The sequence below is a fragment of the Leuciscus leuciscus genome, assembly GCF_965113295.1.
Source record: "Leuciscus leuciscus genome assembly, chromosome: 20".
NCBI classification, from domain to species: Eukaryota; Metazoa; Chordata; class Actinopteri; order Cypriniformes; family Leuciscidae; genus Leuciscus; species Leuciscus leuciscus.
Genome location: NC_138744.1, coordinates 15,359,718 through 15,380,590, shown reverse-complemented (window position 1 = coordinate 15,380,590; position 20,873 = coordinate 15,359,718). Strand labels below are relative to the sequence as shown.

Sequence of the window (20,873 nt, the reverse complement as noted above, 5' to 3'; positions counted from 1 at the left end):
GTGGGTCCCAGAACTCCAATACAATGATAATGCTATACTGTAAAAAGGCACACTTGAGATGTTGTAAAACACTGTTTTTTTAATATATAGTTTTAATATAGCATTTTATGAGTTATATACATGTGTGTTTACTTAATAATTACATAACTAAAATTCAGTATGGATACACAGGCATCTCTGATTTGATCATGTTGATTTGCAATGTTCTAAGACATTCAGACTTTCACCTCCAAAAATGATATTTGCTACTTGTTCAATTTCCTTAATTAAAATGAGCTAATGCAACACAATTCTTAAACAAACTTTATTTTGTCGTGTGCAATCCACTGAATATAAATCTGCTGTGTTTCTTAATTAGAAATTGCTAATATAATGACCTTTAAGAAACCGTGTGCGACACACAGCAGAAAATAAAACAATAATAATGTATGCATGTTGTGTGATAATAGCAATTAACTGTAAGAGATTCAATAGTGTTAGTTTAACACGTAATTTACATTTATTGAGGTTTAATGAATGTAGTGTGTTTATACTACACAAAGTATCTGAGAAGGCTTTACAGTTTTATTAAATGTAAAATTAATTTTCAATGCATTTTATTAAAGGTAGGGTAGGCAATTTTTGGAGAGGCTAGCAATAGCAAGCTAGCTTTGAAAGCATGAGATCCCACATTCCCTTCAGAGCGTCTCCAAAGCCAATCCTTCAAAACACGTGAACACACACAGCAGAGTTTGCAAAGCGTCACAAGACGAGAGACGGCCTTAAACTACCTCATGTCTCAAAGGCAGCACATAACATTACAGTAATAATGAAAATTAAAAAACACTGACCTGTACCACCTGACTGCTGCAGATCATTTCAGCGTTAATAGTGTTGCCATTGAAACGCATGAATTCAAGTCGCATATATATAAGTATATAAGTATAACTGAGTATTCAGACCGAATGCAATGATTGGACGAACATTTTGTGGTCCTACACCTCCCACAGACGATATATATATATAAAATCCTACATATAAATACATTTAGACCACTTAACTTAGTGATTGCTATCAGGATGTGAAGAGATTTTCAACCAGCATAATAAAAACTGCTTCTGGAGCAAATCGTCTAACCTGTCTTTAATAGCACAGTTCACCCAAAAAATGAAAATTCTGTCATCATTTGCTCATCCTAATGTTGTTCCAAATCTGTATGATTTTCTTTCTTCTGTGGAACATAAAATAATTTATTTTGAGAATTCAATGGCCTATGGTAACCAAAACGTTTAAAAAAATCGTATGTTCTACGGAAGAAAGAAAATCATACAGGTTTGGAAAGACATAAAGGTGAGTCCAAGATGACAGAATTCCAATTTTTATGGTGACCTAAAAAAACAAAACAAAAATTTTGATAATGTATAATAAAAAATATCCTTTAACATATAGAATCTATAGTAATCTTTAAAGTTATCAGTAAAAACTTGCAAGACATGCAAGTATAGCACGCACGTGACATGCATAAGTAGTCATTTATAACTTGTAGTGCAGAGTTTAACATGGGTGGTGTCGTTTCAGAAGGTTTATCTTTTACAAAATGACAACAATTCCATCTTCCTCCATTGCCCCCTGGGGCAGCAGTAAATGACGACTCAGATCAACATGCCACGTGTTGAGAATGTCATGGGTACTGCAGCTTTCCTGTCTGACGGCCGGGTTAAAGCCATAATGCTGCTTGGCCCTCAGATTCCTGTGAAGAGGGAGGCTGTGGTCAGTGTGAGCTGTGTAGGTGAGGCAAGGCTGAGAGTGATAGGACGCTGCCGAAATGAGCGAGTTGGGCCGTCTGGCAGAAACTTGAGGCCGGTAGGAAGTATTAACATGTGGTTGAGAAGAATGAGAGGCGTTTGAAGCACCAAACTGCCGGGACAGGTGTTTGATGGAGCTCTCGACAACCAAATCTGTATCCTCTTCGCTCTCAGAGCCAGTGCCTAAACCATAAGCTTTCATTATCATAGGCAGCCCTGGGTAGCTAACAGAGTCCGTACTATCAAAATAGTGTCCCGAGCTTGAGGGAATGCAGCTTTTTCGCCTTATGTTGTTATGCTGGTTTGCAGGTTTCACTGTGATGATGAGGTTGTGGCTGTTGGCAATCATCATGTCGGTTACCTGATCCAAAGTCTTCCCCATAACACTAATACCATTCACTTCCAGGACCTGGTCATTAATGGCTAGCAGTCCCGTGCAAGCCGCCAGGCCACCGGGCACTATGCGGGAGATAAAGATGCCTAGAACCTTTTCCAGACCGTAAGGAGTAACCCTGACCGTAGTACCATCACGAATGTAAAAGCCCAGAGGTCTGTCCGAGCCCTGGCGATACAGACGCACTCTTCGGTGGCATTCTGGGATGATGTCCACGTCGATGATGGAAGAAACCGGGCGGAAGTTCTGTGGCATGCTGATCTGAAATGGTAGTTTTCTGTGGCTGACAGGTTTCTTTCGCTTTGTTGCATCATCAGCACCTGCGTTATCATGATCAGCTTCCTCTGTAAAACAGTGCGGGAAGTTAGTTGAGCAAAGTTCTAAAATGATTAAATCAATCTGATTATATCAAAACTTTCTGATCACAGTTTTAATTGTGAAAAATGAATATTATAAATATGTGGAAAATATGTAGTTTCTATTACATGACATTATTTTTCTCTACTCGCTATAGTACTATAATGTTATATGTATTATTTAAATCTATTTTTTTATTTAAATCTATTTTTGCTTTTTTTTTATTATGGTAATTAAAAAAATATTTAATTATTGTAATCAAAAATTGTATTTGTTTATTTTGACTCGAGTTTGATCATTTTACTGCTAGTATTTATTTTATTTTAGCATGTAAAACACTATTTAACTATGGAGGACCAAGTCAGTCCAATTTAAATATAAATACAATTATGTAAACAAGCAAACAAATGTCCAGATAAACACCATAATCTCCCTATAAGAAAAATATCATGAATTTTTCACTAAATTTAGCACTTACTTTATTAACTCTGATTATTTATTCATTTCTGTATTTTGACATTTATTTATGAATTCTTCTTACTTTCTCTGTTTATGTTTATTCTTACATTAATTTATTACCATAGCTGACTAACTAAAAACTCTGGTAGTGATCACATGAACTAGGACGGAAAGCAAAAAAATAATCTGGCAAACAAACACACCACATGGGAATACAAAGCAATTATACTCAAGTACATGATTCCCAACTAGATAAGTTCCTTCCTTTTCTATTCCTCCTTCAAGAAGATCAAAAAGAAAACGAAATAAAATTATCTTAAGGTCTTAAAATTATGTTTTCCGTATAATTAAATCTACTGTTTATCTACACGCAGAAAATAAATCTTTAATAAGAACTAAACACAATTTATTTCTTGTTATGTGTTTGTAAAATAGTGCCATACGTTACATTATTATGACATTTTTGTTGTGAGGTGAGATGAATGGAGCAGAGAATAAAGGAAATTAGAGATTATTCTTCTACCCTTCCTGTACCTTGTAGCTGAATGAAGATACGCAGTAAAGATTGTGTGGAGGTAACAGCTTTGCAAAAGTTGTCATCATTATTGATAGGCAACAGCTCTCCTTGAACATCTGCATAGCCAATAAGGACATCCATTTGCCATAGGTGATGTAAACGCACAATGAGCCTGTGGAAGTCTTTATACCTGCCAGGCTCCCAACGATCCAGGGAAAACCTCCTGAACTCTGCACCAAACTGTAGAGAGAAAAGCACATGAATGAAATTGCATGAAACAACTGCAGGCTACTAAACATATAATATCTTAATTACAGGGTTTCTCTTTTATGTTCTCCTGGTCAAAATCGGTCAACACGGTTCATTTTTGATACTAGGATATGTAATCTTACAAATCTTTGTGAGCTTCAGGCTGTGAGTGACCTGGGACTGTATTCAATCAGCTGAAACAATGGACATATTTTTGAAGTGAGCCGTTTCTGGATATTGTGTAGGGTTTAATTGTTTAAGTCTTTGTTTACAAAGGTAGGCTACTTCCCCTCAGTCTAATAATACTAAAACAAAAGCGGCAAGATAATCATTAAATCGTTATAACGATTCTGTTAATGGATTTCAAATCCGAGTAATTCCAAGATTAAAGAAATACATAGGCTACCTCTAAAAACAGAGAAAATGCATTGCAATATAATAACTGACATATACATGCTAGAGATCAGTTAACATAGCCTAATAAAAGTATTTGTCAACTTACTTTACTTTTCACCTCGAGGACCGAAACGCTGCGCAGAGACTGAGACTTTCGAAGTGCCCGGTTCATGTTGTCCGATGAGCGGTAACTACCCCACTATTCGCAAACCACTCGGGTTTTGTTTTGCTCAGCATGACAGAATAGCGTTACGTGTTCGCATCATCACTGAAAACGCGGAAAGCAGGACGAATGTCTTGGCAAAAGACGGGATAACACGCGGCATTACTGCCACTTCTATTTTCTAGTAGTCTAAGAAATTTGTGAAGAATAAAAAAAAAAGTTTTTATAGCCCATATGTTTCTGAATAGCCTATATAAAATATGTATATGAAATATGAAATGAAAGCTTAAACTGAATGAAAGCTTTATGATACCCTAAGATTAAATAACTGATATAAAAGGAACAAGAAAATATTATATGAAAATAAAAAGTATGAAAAGACACCATACATTACAGTAGGCCTATTGCAAAGTTTATTTTTTAATTCTTTCAGGATAATTTTTTTTTTAAATGATCACAGTTGTGACAGATTTTGTTAATTTATAAAATGCTGTTCAATTTAACAAAAAACTTTATATAACATATAAAGTATCAATGTAACATTTAAAAGGAGGCTCATATGCACACACACACACAAACACAAACACACACAAAATCACAAAACAATCACATCTATACATTGTACTATCCAGTTTTTAAAATATGATGATTACCATCTCCATTAGTATTTTCTGTTTTACTGGTTAAAAATCAAAGAAGGGACAGATGGCTCTGTGATCTGGCACTATGCCTTGACTTCGTCAGGGAGCTGGCCTCCAGTTAGAGCGGCCAAGGCATTGGTCACCATCCTCTCCACCATGATCTGCGACGTCTCCATGGTGTGGGTTCCTAAATGAGGGAGGACGATGACATTTGGGAAGGACAGCAGGGGGTGATCCCTGTACATAACAAAGAATCATATCATTCATACTACAACAGTGATGTGTTTAATGCAGGAAAAAAACATTTAGGGCTGCAATTTTACAATCATAAATATTTGGACTTGTGTAAGTGCAATTAGATGAAAGTGTACTAAGCAAACCTGGGCAATGGTTCAGGATACGTGACATCTAAAGCAGCAGCTCGTATCATTTTCTTCTGGAGAGCATTCACTAAAGCATCTTGGTCTACTACCAAGCCTATGACAAAAAAGTAGTTCTCAAACATACGGATTTCCTTGAATGGGATTGTTTTGTTGTTTCAGCCTATTACATTACCTCTGCTAATGTTGATAAGGGTGCTATTGGGTTTCATCATGGCAAACTCTTTGGCACCAATCAGTTTGTGCGTTTGTGGGGACAGATTGACCACCACCATGACAAAGTCTGACCTCTGTAGCAGCTCCTTCATGCTTGCACAATACATGGCCCCAACTGCTTTTTCTTCACTCTCAGGCCTGAATATATAAAACACTGTGAAATTAAATATAAGGCAGGGGAGAAAAACTCGATTTCTGGAGGGCCATAGCCCTAAAGATTTTAGCTTAAACCCTAATTATAGACATCTGATCCAACTAATCAAGTCCTTTAGGCATATTTGAAAACAGGTAGGCCTATGTGTTTTGAAGCAAGGTGGGAACTAAACTCTGCAGGACAGTGGCCCTCCAAAAATGTTGTTTTGCACCCCTTATTTAGGATAGCTGTAAAAGGAGTTATTTCGTAACAACTCTCGGAAGATTTTTAGCATGGGGATGGATATGATAATGTTAATGTATTTGGTCTTCTACGCTGCTGCTGCTGTTTATTATTGCTGTTGTTGTAGATTATTGGTGCTGCTGTTGCAGAGTACAGGAACTTGCTACTGCCAATACGCTGCTGTAAGTATTTAAGACATACTGCTGCTGCACAAATAGCATATATCAATTACTCATAGCAGATCTATACAGGTGGAGCTGGGGAAGGTGGAGGGTTTTAGAAGAACTCTGAAAGTGTGCTGCAACTGCTATAGTGAACGATAACCAGCCATTTAAATTTTGAACAGCATGCGCATTGCCTGCAGAGGTGACATTAACCAATAAGCTTGTGTCAAGTAGTTAACGCTGTAAATATCATCAGCTTGCATTAAGACCCATCAGCCTGCACCATCTAGAGTTTCATGACATAACTAGGCATTAATACGTTGGTGGCAGACATGGCCTTATGGTTAGAGAGTCAGACCGGTTGCCGGTTACCAGACCGGTTCGATTCTCAATACCGGCAGGAAATGACTATACAGGTGGAGCTGGTACAGGTGGAGCAGGTGGAGCAAGGCACCAAACCCCCAATCGCTGGCTGCCCACTGAGTGTGTGTCCATTGCTCTCTACTCCTAATGTGTGTGCAGACTGTGCACTAACTTGGATGGGTTAAATGCAGAGGACAAATTCCGAGTATGGGTTACCATACTTGGACTTCACATGTCACTTAAATCAGTGTTTTTTAAATATTTGAAAACAATGACTAACCACTTTATGTTCAAATGGATCGAAAACAGACAGAAAAATGAGTTTACAAATCATTGAAGCTGGTAAAAAGTTGTTTAGTGACAGAGAATTATTTCAAAGTCCAACAGATTCACCTTTGATTCCTATTGTGGTAAAGGATTTTCATCTCAAACCCTTGAGCTCTCTTGGCGATTTTGTATCCTATTCTTCCCATGCCGATGATGCCCAGGGTGGCCCCGCTAACATCAGTGCCCAGAGAGGACTCTGGAAAATCATCAAATTCCCGGAACTTGGAAAAATTGTGCCCTGAAGAGAAAAAGAAAATCACAATGTACTCAGTGACCAATATGATAAACTCTGAAGAAAGCATAGAAAGGAAACTGCACTTCTCACCCTCAACAATCTTTCTTGCAGATGCCAACATCAAACTCATGCCAATATCTGCAGTGGCATTATCCACCACATGAGGAGTGTTGGAAACTTTAATTCCAAAGCTATTTATCAGAGGAATATCAAGGTGGTCTACTCCTACCCCACCATTAACAACAGCCTTGAGGTTGGGCAAAGACTGTAACAGGTTTTGGTCAACTTTAATAGCTCCACCCCACACAAACAGTGCCTGGATTTTAGCAGCGAAGTCTTCTTTCCTCTGTACAAACCTCTCAAATGTGATAATAGTAAAGTGTTTCTCAATACAAGGTTCAAAACACTTGTAGATGCCTCCGGGTGCTCCAAGTGTGGTGGCTAATATGCACGGTTTATCCATAACCTGTGAGAAAATTAACCAGCACTAGCATAAATGGGCTATAACTCAAAAAAAATTATAATAGACGAACGCATTCGTCTTTAAATGTCTTAAAAGAAATATTCTTTCTCACCACTTGTATGACAGTCGATCGCAGTCTGAATGTTCCCTGAAAGATTCTGATTGTCACGTGCAACATTGTATTTTGTATTCCAGACATGGTTAATCAAGTACCGATAAAGACCAAAGGTGGTTTTCTGTGAATCATTATTAAGTAACGTTAGGCCACCTCTTCTCAGGCTAAACATTTTAGACGATTGCCAAATACCTACTTAAAAATGTTTCCATATCCAAATCTTCTTTCGTGTCATCGGAGGTTTTAATAGTTGCTAGACACTCAAATAACCAGAAGAGGGCGTTAGAAGCCAATGAAACGTATTATTCAGTTGTGGCCCATTTCTGTCACACGATTAAGTTCATATGTGGTTGTTTGATGGACATGTGGTTCGTGTTTTTACTTGTACACAATATATTATTTCCAGATTGAATTTTCTATTAATTGTAATTTGGTTTGGTCACAAACACTGAGTAGCCTATAAAGGACTCCTGCTTTGCTTTGTCAACATTGGTATTTTGGTTTATAGTTCATTGTTGTATGTTTCATTGTAGATTTATTAATAAGCCCACTAAAAAGATCAAGTCTTATCATATATATTATCAAAAACTCCTCATTCACAAACTAGAATGCCAGTATAGTTTTTCAAAACACTATAGCAGTGATATTGTGCTGATGATGAGCCAAGCACGTGAAGGGTGAATTTGATAAAAGATTAAGACTTTAAGGCCATAAATTATGTTGAAGGCTTTGACAGTACTGAGGGCCATTGCATTAATTCCAGAACAGTTAGTAGGCTATTAATGGCTGCAACAGAGTTCCAGCTTTCCTGTGGCCTCCATCTGTTGGAAAATCCATGTGTAGAGGTTCAGCATTATAAACAACCAAATATTTCAACATAATGAAATTCTAGCAAGTAAGTAAATGTTTTAATTTCCACTATACAGAAATTTCTGAGCTATTATGTATTGTCTTAAACAAAGAGCATATTTATTTACTGGGTATTTTAGGATTGGATGTACTCTAATACAATGATGCCTGGTGGATTAATGCTCAAACACCCTGTCCATCTGCTATATGCCATATTTGTCATATCTGAGTAACCTCTCATATATGTGTATAGGGGTAACATCAGTTACTGGTGATAGTGGATAAATAATCCAAAGAAACTAGACGGTCATAATACCTTTTAACATCTGACCAAGCCTTCAAGCATATGTGGATCTACTAAAGCAGATCAATCACATACCAACTTGAATTGTGTCCTTTCTTTCTAATGAAAACTACTTCCTTGAGAGTTAGCTTTGTTTGGCAATCAACCAAAAATCTTCTCTGTTCTGCTGAGCACTTCTCTTCAAAGTCTAGTGCTTCACAATTAGCCTACATGTCGGACTCTGCCCCAGGGACAGGCATGTTTTAAAGTGATGAACTGATTCCACTGCCAGCAGGGTGGCCCATTATTTCAACCATATAGTCTACTTAAAACCCTATTTTTTTTTAGAACTAAAAGGGAGAAAATACCAGACAACCACTTGTTTTGCAGACTTTAACAGGCTCATGTGATTTAAAAAAACTAAGGGTACAACAATGTTCCTTTTTTTTCTAACTCAATAGACAAGAACATTTAAATAGCCATCAGCTTAATAATTTCAGTGTATCCTCATGAATTCAGTGATTTATGTTTTCCCCTAGTGGTTCTTTGTGGTTTAATGATTTAACTAAAACCATTACCAACTTCTTGCAGTTTGCTTTGCCTGTCTTTGGCATTTACAACTCTGGCCAAAAGTCTCTGGTGTAAGGAAATGGGCACTTGTGCTCTGATATGCCCCTGCTACCTCTTGAGGTTATTTTTAACACTGTTCCAATTAAAGAGGTCTATCTGCCCTCAGGCTCAGGCTGAATGATAATGTTCATCCTGGTAGAAAGACAAAGAACAGACTTCAGCAGATATTCAGCCTCACAATCATAGGAATATCCCATCTTGCACTTTTTTACCAGCAAAAAAAAAAAAGAAGAAGAAAAAGACACTTAGTTAAAAAATTTTTTCTAAAACCAAAGAGTAAAGCAAGAGTATTTGCATTACTTATGATTTGTGTTACATAATCAGATTACTTTTTTCAAGTAACGTGTAAAGTAACACATTCTTTTTTAAAATTTCCAACAGCATATTTTAAAATTGCCAAAAATAGAACTTTTTTTTTTATTAAAAAGCAAACAAGCAAGCCTAGCTGAGGTGAGAAAAAAGTAACGTAAAAGTAACTTAACATTTCCATAAAAAGTAACAAAATTAGTTACTTTTTAGGGAGTAACACAATATTGTATGCATTACGTTTAAAAGTAACATATATAACACACACACACACACACACACACACACACACACACACACACACACACACACACACACACACACACACACACACACACACACACATATATATATATATATATATAGTTATTTTTTCTCTAATTTTCTACTTCTGCTCTACATTATTTTTGTAACTCAGCGGTACTGTGCACATTGTTGTCTCTTTTTTTATTTGTAAGTTGCTTTTTTTTTTAAGTGTCCTTGCAATGAATTCATGTAAATGTAAATATAACAAATTTGTAACAGAATGCAATGCATTACTTTTGATTTTCACAACAGTTCCCTCTGTTGTTTAATTCAAATGAATGACACTCATAACACATCAATAGGGAAAAATACCCCATCAATTTCATCCCCATATACTGGGATTGCTGATCAGGGTTTATTTTTAGAAATAATCCCTGGATTATCACAGAGAGGGGTTTGCTATAATCCTTAAAGACTCCTTGATTTCACCAACATTAGCATAGTACAATGCATACTGGGCGTGGGTTTCCAGAACTAGCAACTGCTATTTAAAAAAAAATGATCAAAGCATGGGTTTACATGTGAATTGTAAGGAATTTAAATTTCTAGGTTCATTATTCACCATTTTGATGCTATTGTTTAGAAATAATGTGCAACACTAAATTAACACTTCTTACAAGCAAATCTCAACCTGTCAATTCATTGCATTTTGACTCTCGACCAAGACACATGAACGTGATTTTTGTTCAATTCTGTATATTATTTTTCATTGTTTACAAGCTAGTGACATTGCTCTAATGTTGTTTATGATCACGTGAATCACCTAATCTTCATGACAATTCTAATAACATGTAATGGACTCTTAAACTGTTTATTTTGTCTACACATGGAACTTATATGCTTTTTTATGCATTTTTGTTCTTCTGCACCTTCCTACTCAGTAATTGGCAACTCAGTCAAAAACTAGTTCGTGATATTTATTCAGAGAGCTCAAAGAAGTTAAGAAAAATGTTAAAAGCAAAGATTCGTTCACTGTTTCAAATGTACCGCTAAACGTGCTGAGTGTGAATGATAGGACAGACAGAGCCTCCTATGAAAGACGCCACTAGGTCGCATTAACATCGGTGCCATTGAGTAGCCTACACTCAATTTGAGGGAGCACAGCGGCAGCCAAAACCCAACTCCAGATTTTTCTAATTGGTTTGTTTGACTGTTTTGCACCCGCATAATGTAACAGTAAACGATATATTACAACCTACGAGAATGGAAACCAGAAGCTGGCTTTTATTTTGACTGCAAGAATGTGGTGCGGGGAGCACTGACAATACGGCGTTCAGCTTTCAAATGGAAGATTGGCTACTCCGACTCATTTCGGTGGATATGTTGTCGTTGTTTTTTTACACTGATCCCTTTTAATCGCAATGGATCTCTAGATTTGGATTCTTGTACCTCATTCGTGTCTTGAACTGTGAAAAGAAGACAGGCTACGCCGATCGACCGGGACGCAAGATTCTCTGCCTATACCTCGACATTTTGCTACCAGGGATTTAAATAATCACGTGCTACAACAACGAAAAGATTTTATTTTTTTTTATAATCAGAATTGATGTGGCCGTCTGACCTTTAATGAATTCAACCTGGAAGGCAAAATGAATAGGGAAAGGCCGAAGAGAAATATCATTCAAAAGAAATTTGTAAGTGCAAATTTGACATTTAATTCGTTGCGTGACCATCGAATAGAGTGGCTGCTGCTTCGTAATTTGCATTAATCACATTGCTGTTGTGCCTTGTGTTATGTTATCGTCAGGTCTGCTGACAGAATTAGGTCAGATGTTATAAACGACCAGTGCATGAACCATCTTCTATTTGAATTGGAGGTTAAGGACAGACTGGCCGATGTGAATCGTAGTCTACTGTTGACCCAGATAATGCATTGGGCTTTTGAAGTATACCTTGTTACATTTCGCATTAACGGCGTGTGTGACATGTCGCTATGTTGATTTCCAGTGTCAGTTTTGTCGTAGTAGCTTCAGTCGATGTAGACGACCGTCTCGCGACTATAACGTGGTCAGTTTGTGGTCTTGTGTGTGTGTGTGTGTGTGTGTGTGTGTGTGTGTGTGTGTGTTTGCGGTCATCGTTCTGTGTGTGTAGGTCGGTTTTTCAATGTCACAAGAACTTAGCTTGTCGAATCATGGGCAGATGCTTGTTTTGTGGTAAGGGCTGAGGTAGTTTACAGCCTGTCTCTGACCTACTACTGGTTAGATGGTGTAAGCAGACTGACCTATTTATTGCTAAGATATATGTTAAAACTGTCCCTCCTACTCATTCTACAGTCACTGTATCAGATGTGTAGGCTATGTAACAAAATGCTTATTTTTACTATAATTTTATATAAATAAACAAAATGCTATCTTATTTTATTTCAGATAGTTGCCAAGGCAACATTTCTTATTTTCCTTTAGTTTAACTTGATGTATTAAAATAATTGAATTAAATATGAATAAAAACTATATAGGCCAAAAATAGACAAAAACGAATTAAAATAACAAAAACACAAAAATACCGTTTATATTCAATGATATTATTAACTGTTAAAATTCAATGATAATAGTATCTTAATGATACTAAAATAACAAGCCTATTAAAGCCTATTAAACAAGCCTACTCAAGCCTATTAAATGTTAATTATAATTCATGTAATTCATAGTAGTAAAATGTTCAGGTCCACATGCCATTTTAATGAATGTTAAAGAAAGAAGCATCACCATTTCATAGGTTGTATTCATTTTAACCTATTAATATTATTAAGTGTTGTTTGATTTGTATTTTTAAGAATAGATGAGAAATATTTGAGCCATTGAAGGCCTATTACTTACTTCAATTATTTATAAAATCTTTATGAAATTGTAAGATTTTATTCATTTACATGAATTTTCAACTACAATTACACTTTTAAAATTAGCCTACCTCTTGTATCCTGGTTTTCCAAGACACTGGGAATCCTGGTACTTCTAAGAAAAAAACAGTTGTTGAGGGGGTGAATTAAAATAAGAAATATCTTGATTTTAGTTGCTTTGGCTTATTTTAATGCTACTTTTGCCTTGTCTTGAATAATTTAATTCACCTTGAGGCCCCCTTGGAAACTTGCTGAGGCCCCCTAGTGGGCCCCGAACCCCTGGTTGGGAACCACTGATCTATACCCTTTGAATATAACCTTATCTGGGTAACATTATAATGCACCTTGGCCATATGAAACCTGCAGCACAAAATGGCTGCATGGACAAAATCTTGACATACATTTCTAGAGTTAAAAGCACATTCAGGCAAAAAAGAAAGAAAGAAATGTATATTAAAAAAATCAGTTATTCTTTGAGGGTTACTATTTCATTCAGTTGCAGTCTGATGTCTTTGTTTACCTTGATTCTCTGGTGTTTAATTCGAAGTACAAGCTCTGAACATTTGGTTTGGTTGTATGAAGCTGGGAATGATCCTTTTAAAGATGATAGCTTCTTTGTATGGAGCTCTCTGCCTTGGTTTTAGTTGGTATTCGCTGTAATTCATTGCAATCCTGTGGATCAAATACAGCTGTCGCTTAGATGTTTAGACACGTGAAGGCACAAGCACAAACATACTTTTAACACTTCATGCTGAAATCTATCAGGGTTCAATATGAAGGTAATTCTATGAATATGCTAAAAACCTCTACTGTTTTTGAAAAAGCAAGGCTATGAATATAAATAGCCTGTTGTGCACATTGAAACTAAGAATGTTGTACATTCTTTCTTCTCGCTTGCCAAACCGGATATGGTCGGTTAGTAAATCTACACAGGGATCAAGAGATTTTTGATCAGGACTGCATGAATCAGCAGCAGAGTTGATATGCCTGTATTTACACATAACTCCTCTGTGACAGTTCCCATTATGAGATCAGATCTCGTTCTTTCTGTTTAAGAATATTAAACAATGTCATTCAGGATTAGGTGAGGTTACAACACACGCTATTACTGTGGATTATTGGAACATTACTGAAGTGTAGTGTAAATGAACAGGCTGTAGAAATTAGGAAGGCTGTAAGAAATCATGTTTCACGCTTTCTGCCGAGCACCATATGTGAAAACAAATCTATTTAATGTGACAACAGAGCAGAAATTGGCAGATATATATCGCTCTGTGTTTACAGTGAGCACAGGCCTGCCTCACATGCCAGAGATGGCCATCTAAACTGGAAGCTCTTGTGTCCCACACATTTTCTTTGGCCTCAGCAGTCAGAGATATTTGATAGCTCCTTCAGACTCATCCTTGGCATCAGTTTGCTTCACACAGTAATGGAGAACTAAAGCCCATGCTACACTGATCCTGTTTAGGGCAGCACTACATTTACAAACACTAGATAGACTCATTCATTTCAAGTGTTCACTTAAAATGATTTTTTTTTTTATCTAGAAAATGTTGACTGTTATTGCAAATCTAGAATAACTGGTTTGGTGGGGCATCTTAACTGGGAAGAACGAAGCTAGGCTGTTAACAATTATTTTTATTTTTTTAATCCCAAATAAGGGCGATGATTATCTGATTTCATTCTCGTTTGAAAACTTTTGGTCCTCATCCCTGAAACTGACATAGACGAAATGTGGTTTTAACTTGTCACAGTCTGGTTTCACTTCAGTCACTGGATTGCTTTGTATGTCTCAGTGCAGTTTTGGTCTATGTTCATATGATGATTGCTATGGGTGTAGCAATTGTCAAACCGAACTGCAGAACTGCGATACACCACCCACGGTACGCATCGCGATACTCTCATGGCGTACCGAAGGCGTCCCGCCCCCCGACTGACGTACTGAACCGTCAGCTTTGTGTAGCGTTACACTCCTAATGATTGCCAATGTGGTTTGAAATAGGTCCTAAGGAAACACTTAGTCACACTTTATACTGTTCATTTTACTGTGTATTTCATAATACTAATGGACTACATGAACTTTCTGTGTAATTAGTTTGTAGATATGATTGTTGTTATTATATTAATGATAGTAAAATGAATAATGTGAAACACTGACACTGTAAAATAAAGTGTTAAATAAGGTTGTATTGGTAATCCAACATAGTAGCAAAAGAATTAACATGCAGTTGGATGTTATTGATTTATGTACTGCTAAATGTGCTGACTCATTTTTTCACTTACAAGTTAATGTTTTTATGAATTTAAAGACTTAGGACACACACACACACACACACACACACACACACACACACACACACACACACACACACACACACACACACACACACACACACACACACACACACACACACACAGCATATTAGACATCTCGTGACACTGAAGACTGAAATAATGGCTTAATTAATAATCACATATGTTAAATATTGTTATAACATATTACATTATAATTAAATAAATATGACATTATTATTAAATGTATTTATTTAATAATAATAATTTGAGTTGAATGAATAATTTGATGAGACACATCCATCTTTAATCAATACTGTTAAACCACTGGATAATATTCAGCTGTGATGAGTTGATAAATGAGCAAAGGAAATTATTAATATAGCTTGTGTCGTCTTCTACAGTTGTACAGCCTCAGTGCATTTTATCTGTGTAATGAAATTTTGTGGCTGTGTTACAACTCTCAAATAAAACAAAGGATGATGTAAAAACTGCAGGAAGCTTGTAATGGCTGCTTCATCCCTCCGTCTCAGACATGTCCAGCTGTGCACTAATTGATGCAGTCATCCCAAACTCCAAGGAGACATATTGTATCAGAATGGGCTTGCTGAACTGGGTACAATTATTGCTGCAGTGTTATTATCAGGAGATGTTTTTATCAAGAAAAGTGTCTGGCTATTCTCTATTGATTTAATGGCTGTTTAATTTGTTTTCTTGAGAGATAATACTATAGATGTCATAAATAGCAATTTGATGCAGCCTATTTAAAGGCTTCAGCAAAACTTTGATGATCAAATATTGCTGTTTAGTGTTTTGAAACATGGGTGAGAATCAGTTTACAAGGTGACTCCACGGTCTGTTGTCTCTTGAGACTTCATACCGCTGTCATGCATGGTAGTAGCATGCATATTAGTTTTAATTCATCCCAGTACAAGCATATTGTTAACACTGCTCGTGTCTATGGAAAGAGAGGGAGGGAAGTGCATATGGTTAAGCGGCCAGGTTTGCCACTGGCATTCTCCTGTTGTCATGGCAGGAGAGGGAATTGTCATTGGGTGGGTCTTTGCTTCCTTGGCTTCGTCTGCAGCAATCTGTCTTCACAGCTAGGTGAATGTGTAGAGGATGCTGTCACTGGAAACACAGTGTCCTTGATAAGCAAACCTCTAGGAAGCGACGCTTGTGGGAACTCCCCTGTGCATTGAGTCCTTTGTGTTTGTACAATCAGTGAAGATTGTGTGGCACAGCGCTGAACCATGGGAAGACCAAAATATTTATTTGCAATGCAAGCATAAAGATCAGCAGCTTTTTTGAAGAAGACTAAGTATTCTGTTATTCTTTATGCACTTTTGGGAGAATGAATAATGCTTTGTTCATAGTTTTTTATTGGGACAGTCTGGGCTTTAACAAAGAGATTTTTGCAGATGCAAATGCACCGTTCAATGGAAGCTTGTTTCCAATTCTGACTTTTTTTTCTGAGAATTGCGAGATATAAACTCCCAATTGCATGTCATAAAGTCAGTTGCGAGAAATAAAGTCAGAATTGCGAGATATAAACTCGCAATTGCAAGAAAAATGCCAGAATTGTGAGTTAAAGCTACAATATGTAATTTTGTTTCACCGCTAGGGTTCGCTAACCTCTTACAATAACAAAGGCGTATGTTGATGACGCGCATAAGCGGAACTATGGAACTTGCCGTCATGCCGAAGGATCTAATAATGTTTATGGATGAGTGAATACATTGATGTTTTTTTAACATGACTGTGGTATGAAGCAGGTCGCGATTGCTAATAAGAGATATCAGCGCCACACGCTAGTCCCGCGGATATAAAGGAATGAGCGTGCCGCTAGACTTAACGCAGTTGTCCTCGTCTGTCGCCATGGTTACTATGGCAGTATGAGCGGAAACCAGGGATAACGTGGATAATCCGTCATTGACAGGCGACAAGTGGGACAGGGCATTATTTAAAATTGGAATTTCTCTGAAATTAAAAATCTTTGGGAACTTTTGAGATATTGTAAGTACACAACTGCAGGAAATATTTCACACTGTGCAAGTGATTTTTTTCATATTTCATTACAAAAATCGTACATATTGTAGCTTTAATTATGAGAAATTCTGCACGCAAAAGTCACGCAATTCTGACTTTTTTCTCGCAATTGCGAGATATAAACTCGTGTGACTCGACTGTGAGGAAAACTGTCGTTGTGAATTTACTTCCAGTTCCTATAGCTTTTTAGAAATGGAAAGCTTTCGTGTTGTAAATGGAGTAGGTGTGACTGTTGAATGGCTTATTTGAGAAGCTTATCGGAGGGAAATTTTCTTGAGAGGGCAGCCAGTCATCATTTATAATCGAACACCTGCGTGTACCGTGTTGATAGGCCAGTCGATGTTGGTTTAATGTCAGGTTGTTGGTCCTGGGTAAATAATAGATCTTTTTTTTTTCTATCATGCCAGCTTGCTTTTGTTAACATTAGTAGTAGTTAGCTGTGTGTGTGTGCGTGTGTATGAGTGACCAGTGATTGGTCTGAGACAGATGGGTAAACAAGGTCAGATTCGATGTGTTGGCAGGCTGGCCCTCAGCCCGTCTGCTCTTGTTGCCCTGTTTAAATTTGATCTGTGTGAAGCAGCGCTCCCAGACCCAACTAATGCTCTGTCTGAATCAACGTCTGTGCTAAACTTTAGGTAAAGATTAAAGCTTTTTCAGTAATTTTCCTGATTATAACACTAGTTGCTTTTGGATTCAAGTGTGTGCAATCCATAAGGGAGCAATTACTCATTAAAGCCATCATGTTTAATAAAAGCGTTTGACAAGTTATCTGTATGCAAATCAAACCCACACACAAGAATTAAACAGGCCTCAGTCTGCAGCCTATTATTCTGCCATTATTCCTCTGACTTTGTCCTTTGTTGTTTGCTGTTTGCTCTTTGTTGTTGTTCTGATGCCTCACTTGATCTTTGGATTATAGACTCCAAATGTAAACAAATGTGAAGTCCTCTAATTCAACCGATATATGTCGCTATCATGAAAGATCTGCATTGTGCTTACGGTGACAGACTTATCCTCGTGAGTTTAGACACAATACACCTTTATCAATAATTGACATGGTTGCTGGTAGCGTAATAAAAACCAGCACATGACTTAGAGATGTGTGTGGTGAGAGATGCTGGTGTAATTGTAAGAGCTGCCCGGAGCAACACGGACACAAATAGCAAACTGATGTGGTTAAAAGGAGGATGCATATGAGGCCGTTTTCACAGAGGAACTGATTATGACAGTTAAATGAGCAACATGAATCTTATGTTTAATTGATTTTGGAGATATTGGACTCATGCACCATCTGTGATTAACGTATTGATATTAGTTCTTACCTTAAATGAAAAAATTCTATACACTGTACATTAGAGGATTGTGTATATAAACACAACCGGCATGTTTAGTGAAAATAGTGGAATTATATTGTTGCATTTCTTTTATGAGGAGTGTCAGGGCTCCTTGATCAAATAATGGACCCGGATATTCTAGAATCATTCACTTAACTGTCGATTTACAAGCATCAAGTAAGCAAATCTCATTCTGTATTTGGCAACGGACCTTGTGCTGGCATAAAGACAGTGTATTTGGCCATAAATCCGAGTGCGTCTGTCCTCCAGTAATGCACTGTCAGGATTATGCTTTGTTCTGCCTAGTTTCATTGTGTTTGTTCTGTTCTGTTCCTGTTCCCTGTATTTGTATATTGTTTCGTTGTGTGTGCCAGATTCACCACATAAGTTCACCTGTTACTCATTTAGTTTCCTTTTTACCCCTGTGCATTTAATTCCTCACTTTCCATCTATCTATCTATCCATCTATCCATCTATCCATATATCTATCTATCTATCTATAATACATTATTGTTTAAAAGTTTTTTTTATTTTCTTCAGCAAGGATACATTAAATTGATCAAAAGTGACACTAAAGACTTTTATATTGTTACTAGAAAATGTATTACAGTTTCCACAGAACTATTAAGCAGCACAACTGTTTTCAACATTGATAATAATAAGAAATGTTTCTTAAAAACATCAAATGAGCATATATCAGATAAATTTCTGAAGGATCATGTGACACTGAAGACTGGAGTAGCCTAATGATGCTGAAAATGTATCTTTAACAACACTGGAATAAATTACATTTAACATCATAATATCACTTAATTTAATATTTTAAAATATATTTATATTATATTTAAATGATAAAATATATAAAGTAAAAAATAATTATTTAAAATTGTAATAGTTCTCAAACTTTTGAACAGTAAAATATATATATAATCATCAGTTATTCCTCGATAACTGCTTGGCTGACTTTTTATATATTTTTTAATTATAATTATTGCCTCATAGTATTCTATATTTAAACTACAATGTTAAGTACAGATGTTCGAATTATTAGAGAAGCATTTCCTTTTCTGTCTGGCAGTCTATTGATATTGACTTCCACTTTCTAGTGTCTCTTTTTGTGGGACCCTACTTGCATAATCTCATAAATAATAGAGCTTGGCCTTCGCTCGTGAAATGTCATATCGTTTTGAGTTCACCCTGACAGGGACTTTCACATGGCCGCCACAATAGACCTGTGGAAGACCGTCTCCATGGCTACTAGAAGTTCCCTAGCGAGTGCCACTTTCTTCGTGTGCCATGAGGAGGCCCTAAACTGAGGTCAAGCACTTCACATCGTCCTAATCATCGCACGTTTTTCACATTGCTATCACTGGGGGGAGGGCAGCATGATTGCGATTCTTGCTCTCAGGATCAGTTTGCTAAAATAAGTCCCATTTATAGTGATAACAATACATCACGTGTAAAATATAAAATCTGGCTTCATGAAAGCATGGTGCTCTTATGCTGATTGCAGTGGGACCTTTTTTTTTTTGCTTATACACAACTATTACAAGTGAAAACGTTCACTGATACTCATTAAGGCAAAACACGATAGATCATGTAAACTTTTTCTATTGGATGATCAGAGTAAATTATACTTATTTTGTTTTCTGAGAAACATGCACATATCTGATGTAGCTTCATATGGGCAGTACTATATCTTTGAACAAAATAATAAAAATGTACAAATCTTCATCCTATTCAAAATATATTTGGGAATCTTTGGAATTATAATCACCATGAAATCAAAATGGACAATTATTTTTTTTATGGAATATATCAGTATTTATTATAAATGATTTGTCTTTTTATATATATTTTTTTTTAAATGTGGCCTCGTAATCTTCAATCAAAATCCATTTTGCAGCGAGCAACATCTCTTCTCTGATTATATGTTTACTGTCCCGAGGGCGGGACAACCTGTCACACACATGACATCACAGCAATAGAAAACCACAACCATCCAATCAATTCCCTGATGGACAAAAACAAGTCCCGTCCTAATTTTTTCTTTTTCAAGAAGCCATTTATCTCAGAAATATACATCACAATAGGAAAGAAAAGACTATTGCAAATTCTGTTTCATGACGACTTTAAAAAACCCTGAACCATTGTATTGTTACCCTTGCGAATAGCTTGTTGCTGGGTCATTTAGTGCCAGTGCAACACTAGGGAACATGATTGAGAACAAGCTTGGCTTGTTACCCCATTTATGGTGAAGGGGATAGGCTAAGGCAATGAGCTGTTATGCTAAAGAGATTTAACAGTTTATAAGAGATCACATTATTGGATTAAAGACTTTTTTTGAGGCTTTGAGAGAATTGTGAAGAACAGTGAGGTCATTCAGCTA

General features: G+C 36.7%; 3 protein-coding genes and 2 long non-coding RNA genes across 9 annotated transcripts in view; 1 reads left to right on the top strand and 4 right to left on the bottom strand.

The window, feature by feature from the left end:
• Window positions 1-20,873, bottom strand: part of LOC309483734 — a 72,987-nt gene that overhangs the window by 41,966 nt on the left and 10,148 nt on the right. The gene's annotated exons all lie outside the window — the stretch shown is intronic.
• pard6ga (par-6 family cell polarity regulator gamma a) lies at window positions 60-4,604 on the bottom strand. Its single transcript, XM_082150171.1, has 3 exons — window positions 4,263-4,604; window positions 3,529-3,751; window positions 60-2,522 (listed from the first exon to the last, which is right to left on the bottom strand). The coding sequence occupies exons 1-3, from the start codon at window positions 4,326-4,328 to the stop codon at window positions 1,570-1,572; spliced, it is 1,242 nt and encodes a 413-aa protein (XP_082006297.1). The 5' UTR covers window positions 4,329-4,604; the 3' UTR covers window positions 60-1,569.
• LOC309484035 (glyoxylate/hydroxypyruvate reductase B) lies at window positions 4,715-7,738 on the bottom strand. Of its 2 annotated transcripts, none has more exons than XM_082150172.1 (6): window positions 7,597-7,738; window positions 7,112-7,487; window positions 6,853-7,024; window positions 5,516-5,694; window positions 5,341-5,437; window positions 4,715-5,197 (listed from the first exon to the last, which is right to left on the bottom strand). In XM_082150172.1, the coding sequence occupies exons 1-6, from the start codon at window positions 7,681-7,683 to the stop codon at window positions 5,044-5,046; spliced, it is 1,065 nt and encodes a 354-aa protein (XP_082006298.1). In that variant the 5' UTR covers window positions 7,684-7,738; the 3' UTR covers window positions 4,715-5,043. The 2 variants fall into 2 exon arrangements, with proteins under 2 accessions (XP_082006298.1, XP_082006299.1); XM_082150173.1 differs by having other exon boundaries at window positions 4,715-5,147.
• jarid2a (jumonji and AT-rich interaction domain containing 2a) overlaps window positions 11,012-20,873 on the top strand; it is a 42,611-nt gene continuing 32,749 nt past the window's right edge. For 2 of the 3 annotated variants that reach the window (XM_082149661.1, XM_082149660.1), the window contains exon 1: window positions 11,013-11,607. In XM_082149661.1, coding sequence (XP_082005787.1) covers window positions 11,563-11,607 — 45 coding nt within the window. In that variant the 5' untranslated portion in view covers window positions 11,013-11,562. Of the gene's footprint in view, window positions 11,608-20,873 lie in introns of all 3 variants that reach the window. The other variant, XM_082149662.1, reaches the window with a different exon arrangement.
• Window positions 11,493-19,284, bottom strand: LOC309483735. 2 transcript variants are annotated; one of them, XR_014200637.1, is made up of 2 exons: window positions 15,156-19,284; window positions 11,493-15,119 (listed from the first exon to the last, which is right to left on the bottom strand). It is a non-coding gene; the product is annotated as an uncharacterized lncRNA (long non-coding RNA). The 2 variants fall into 2 exon arrangements; XR_014200638.1 differs by having other exon boundaries at window positions 15,192-19,284.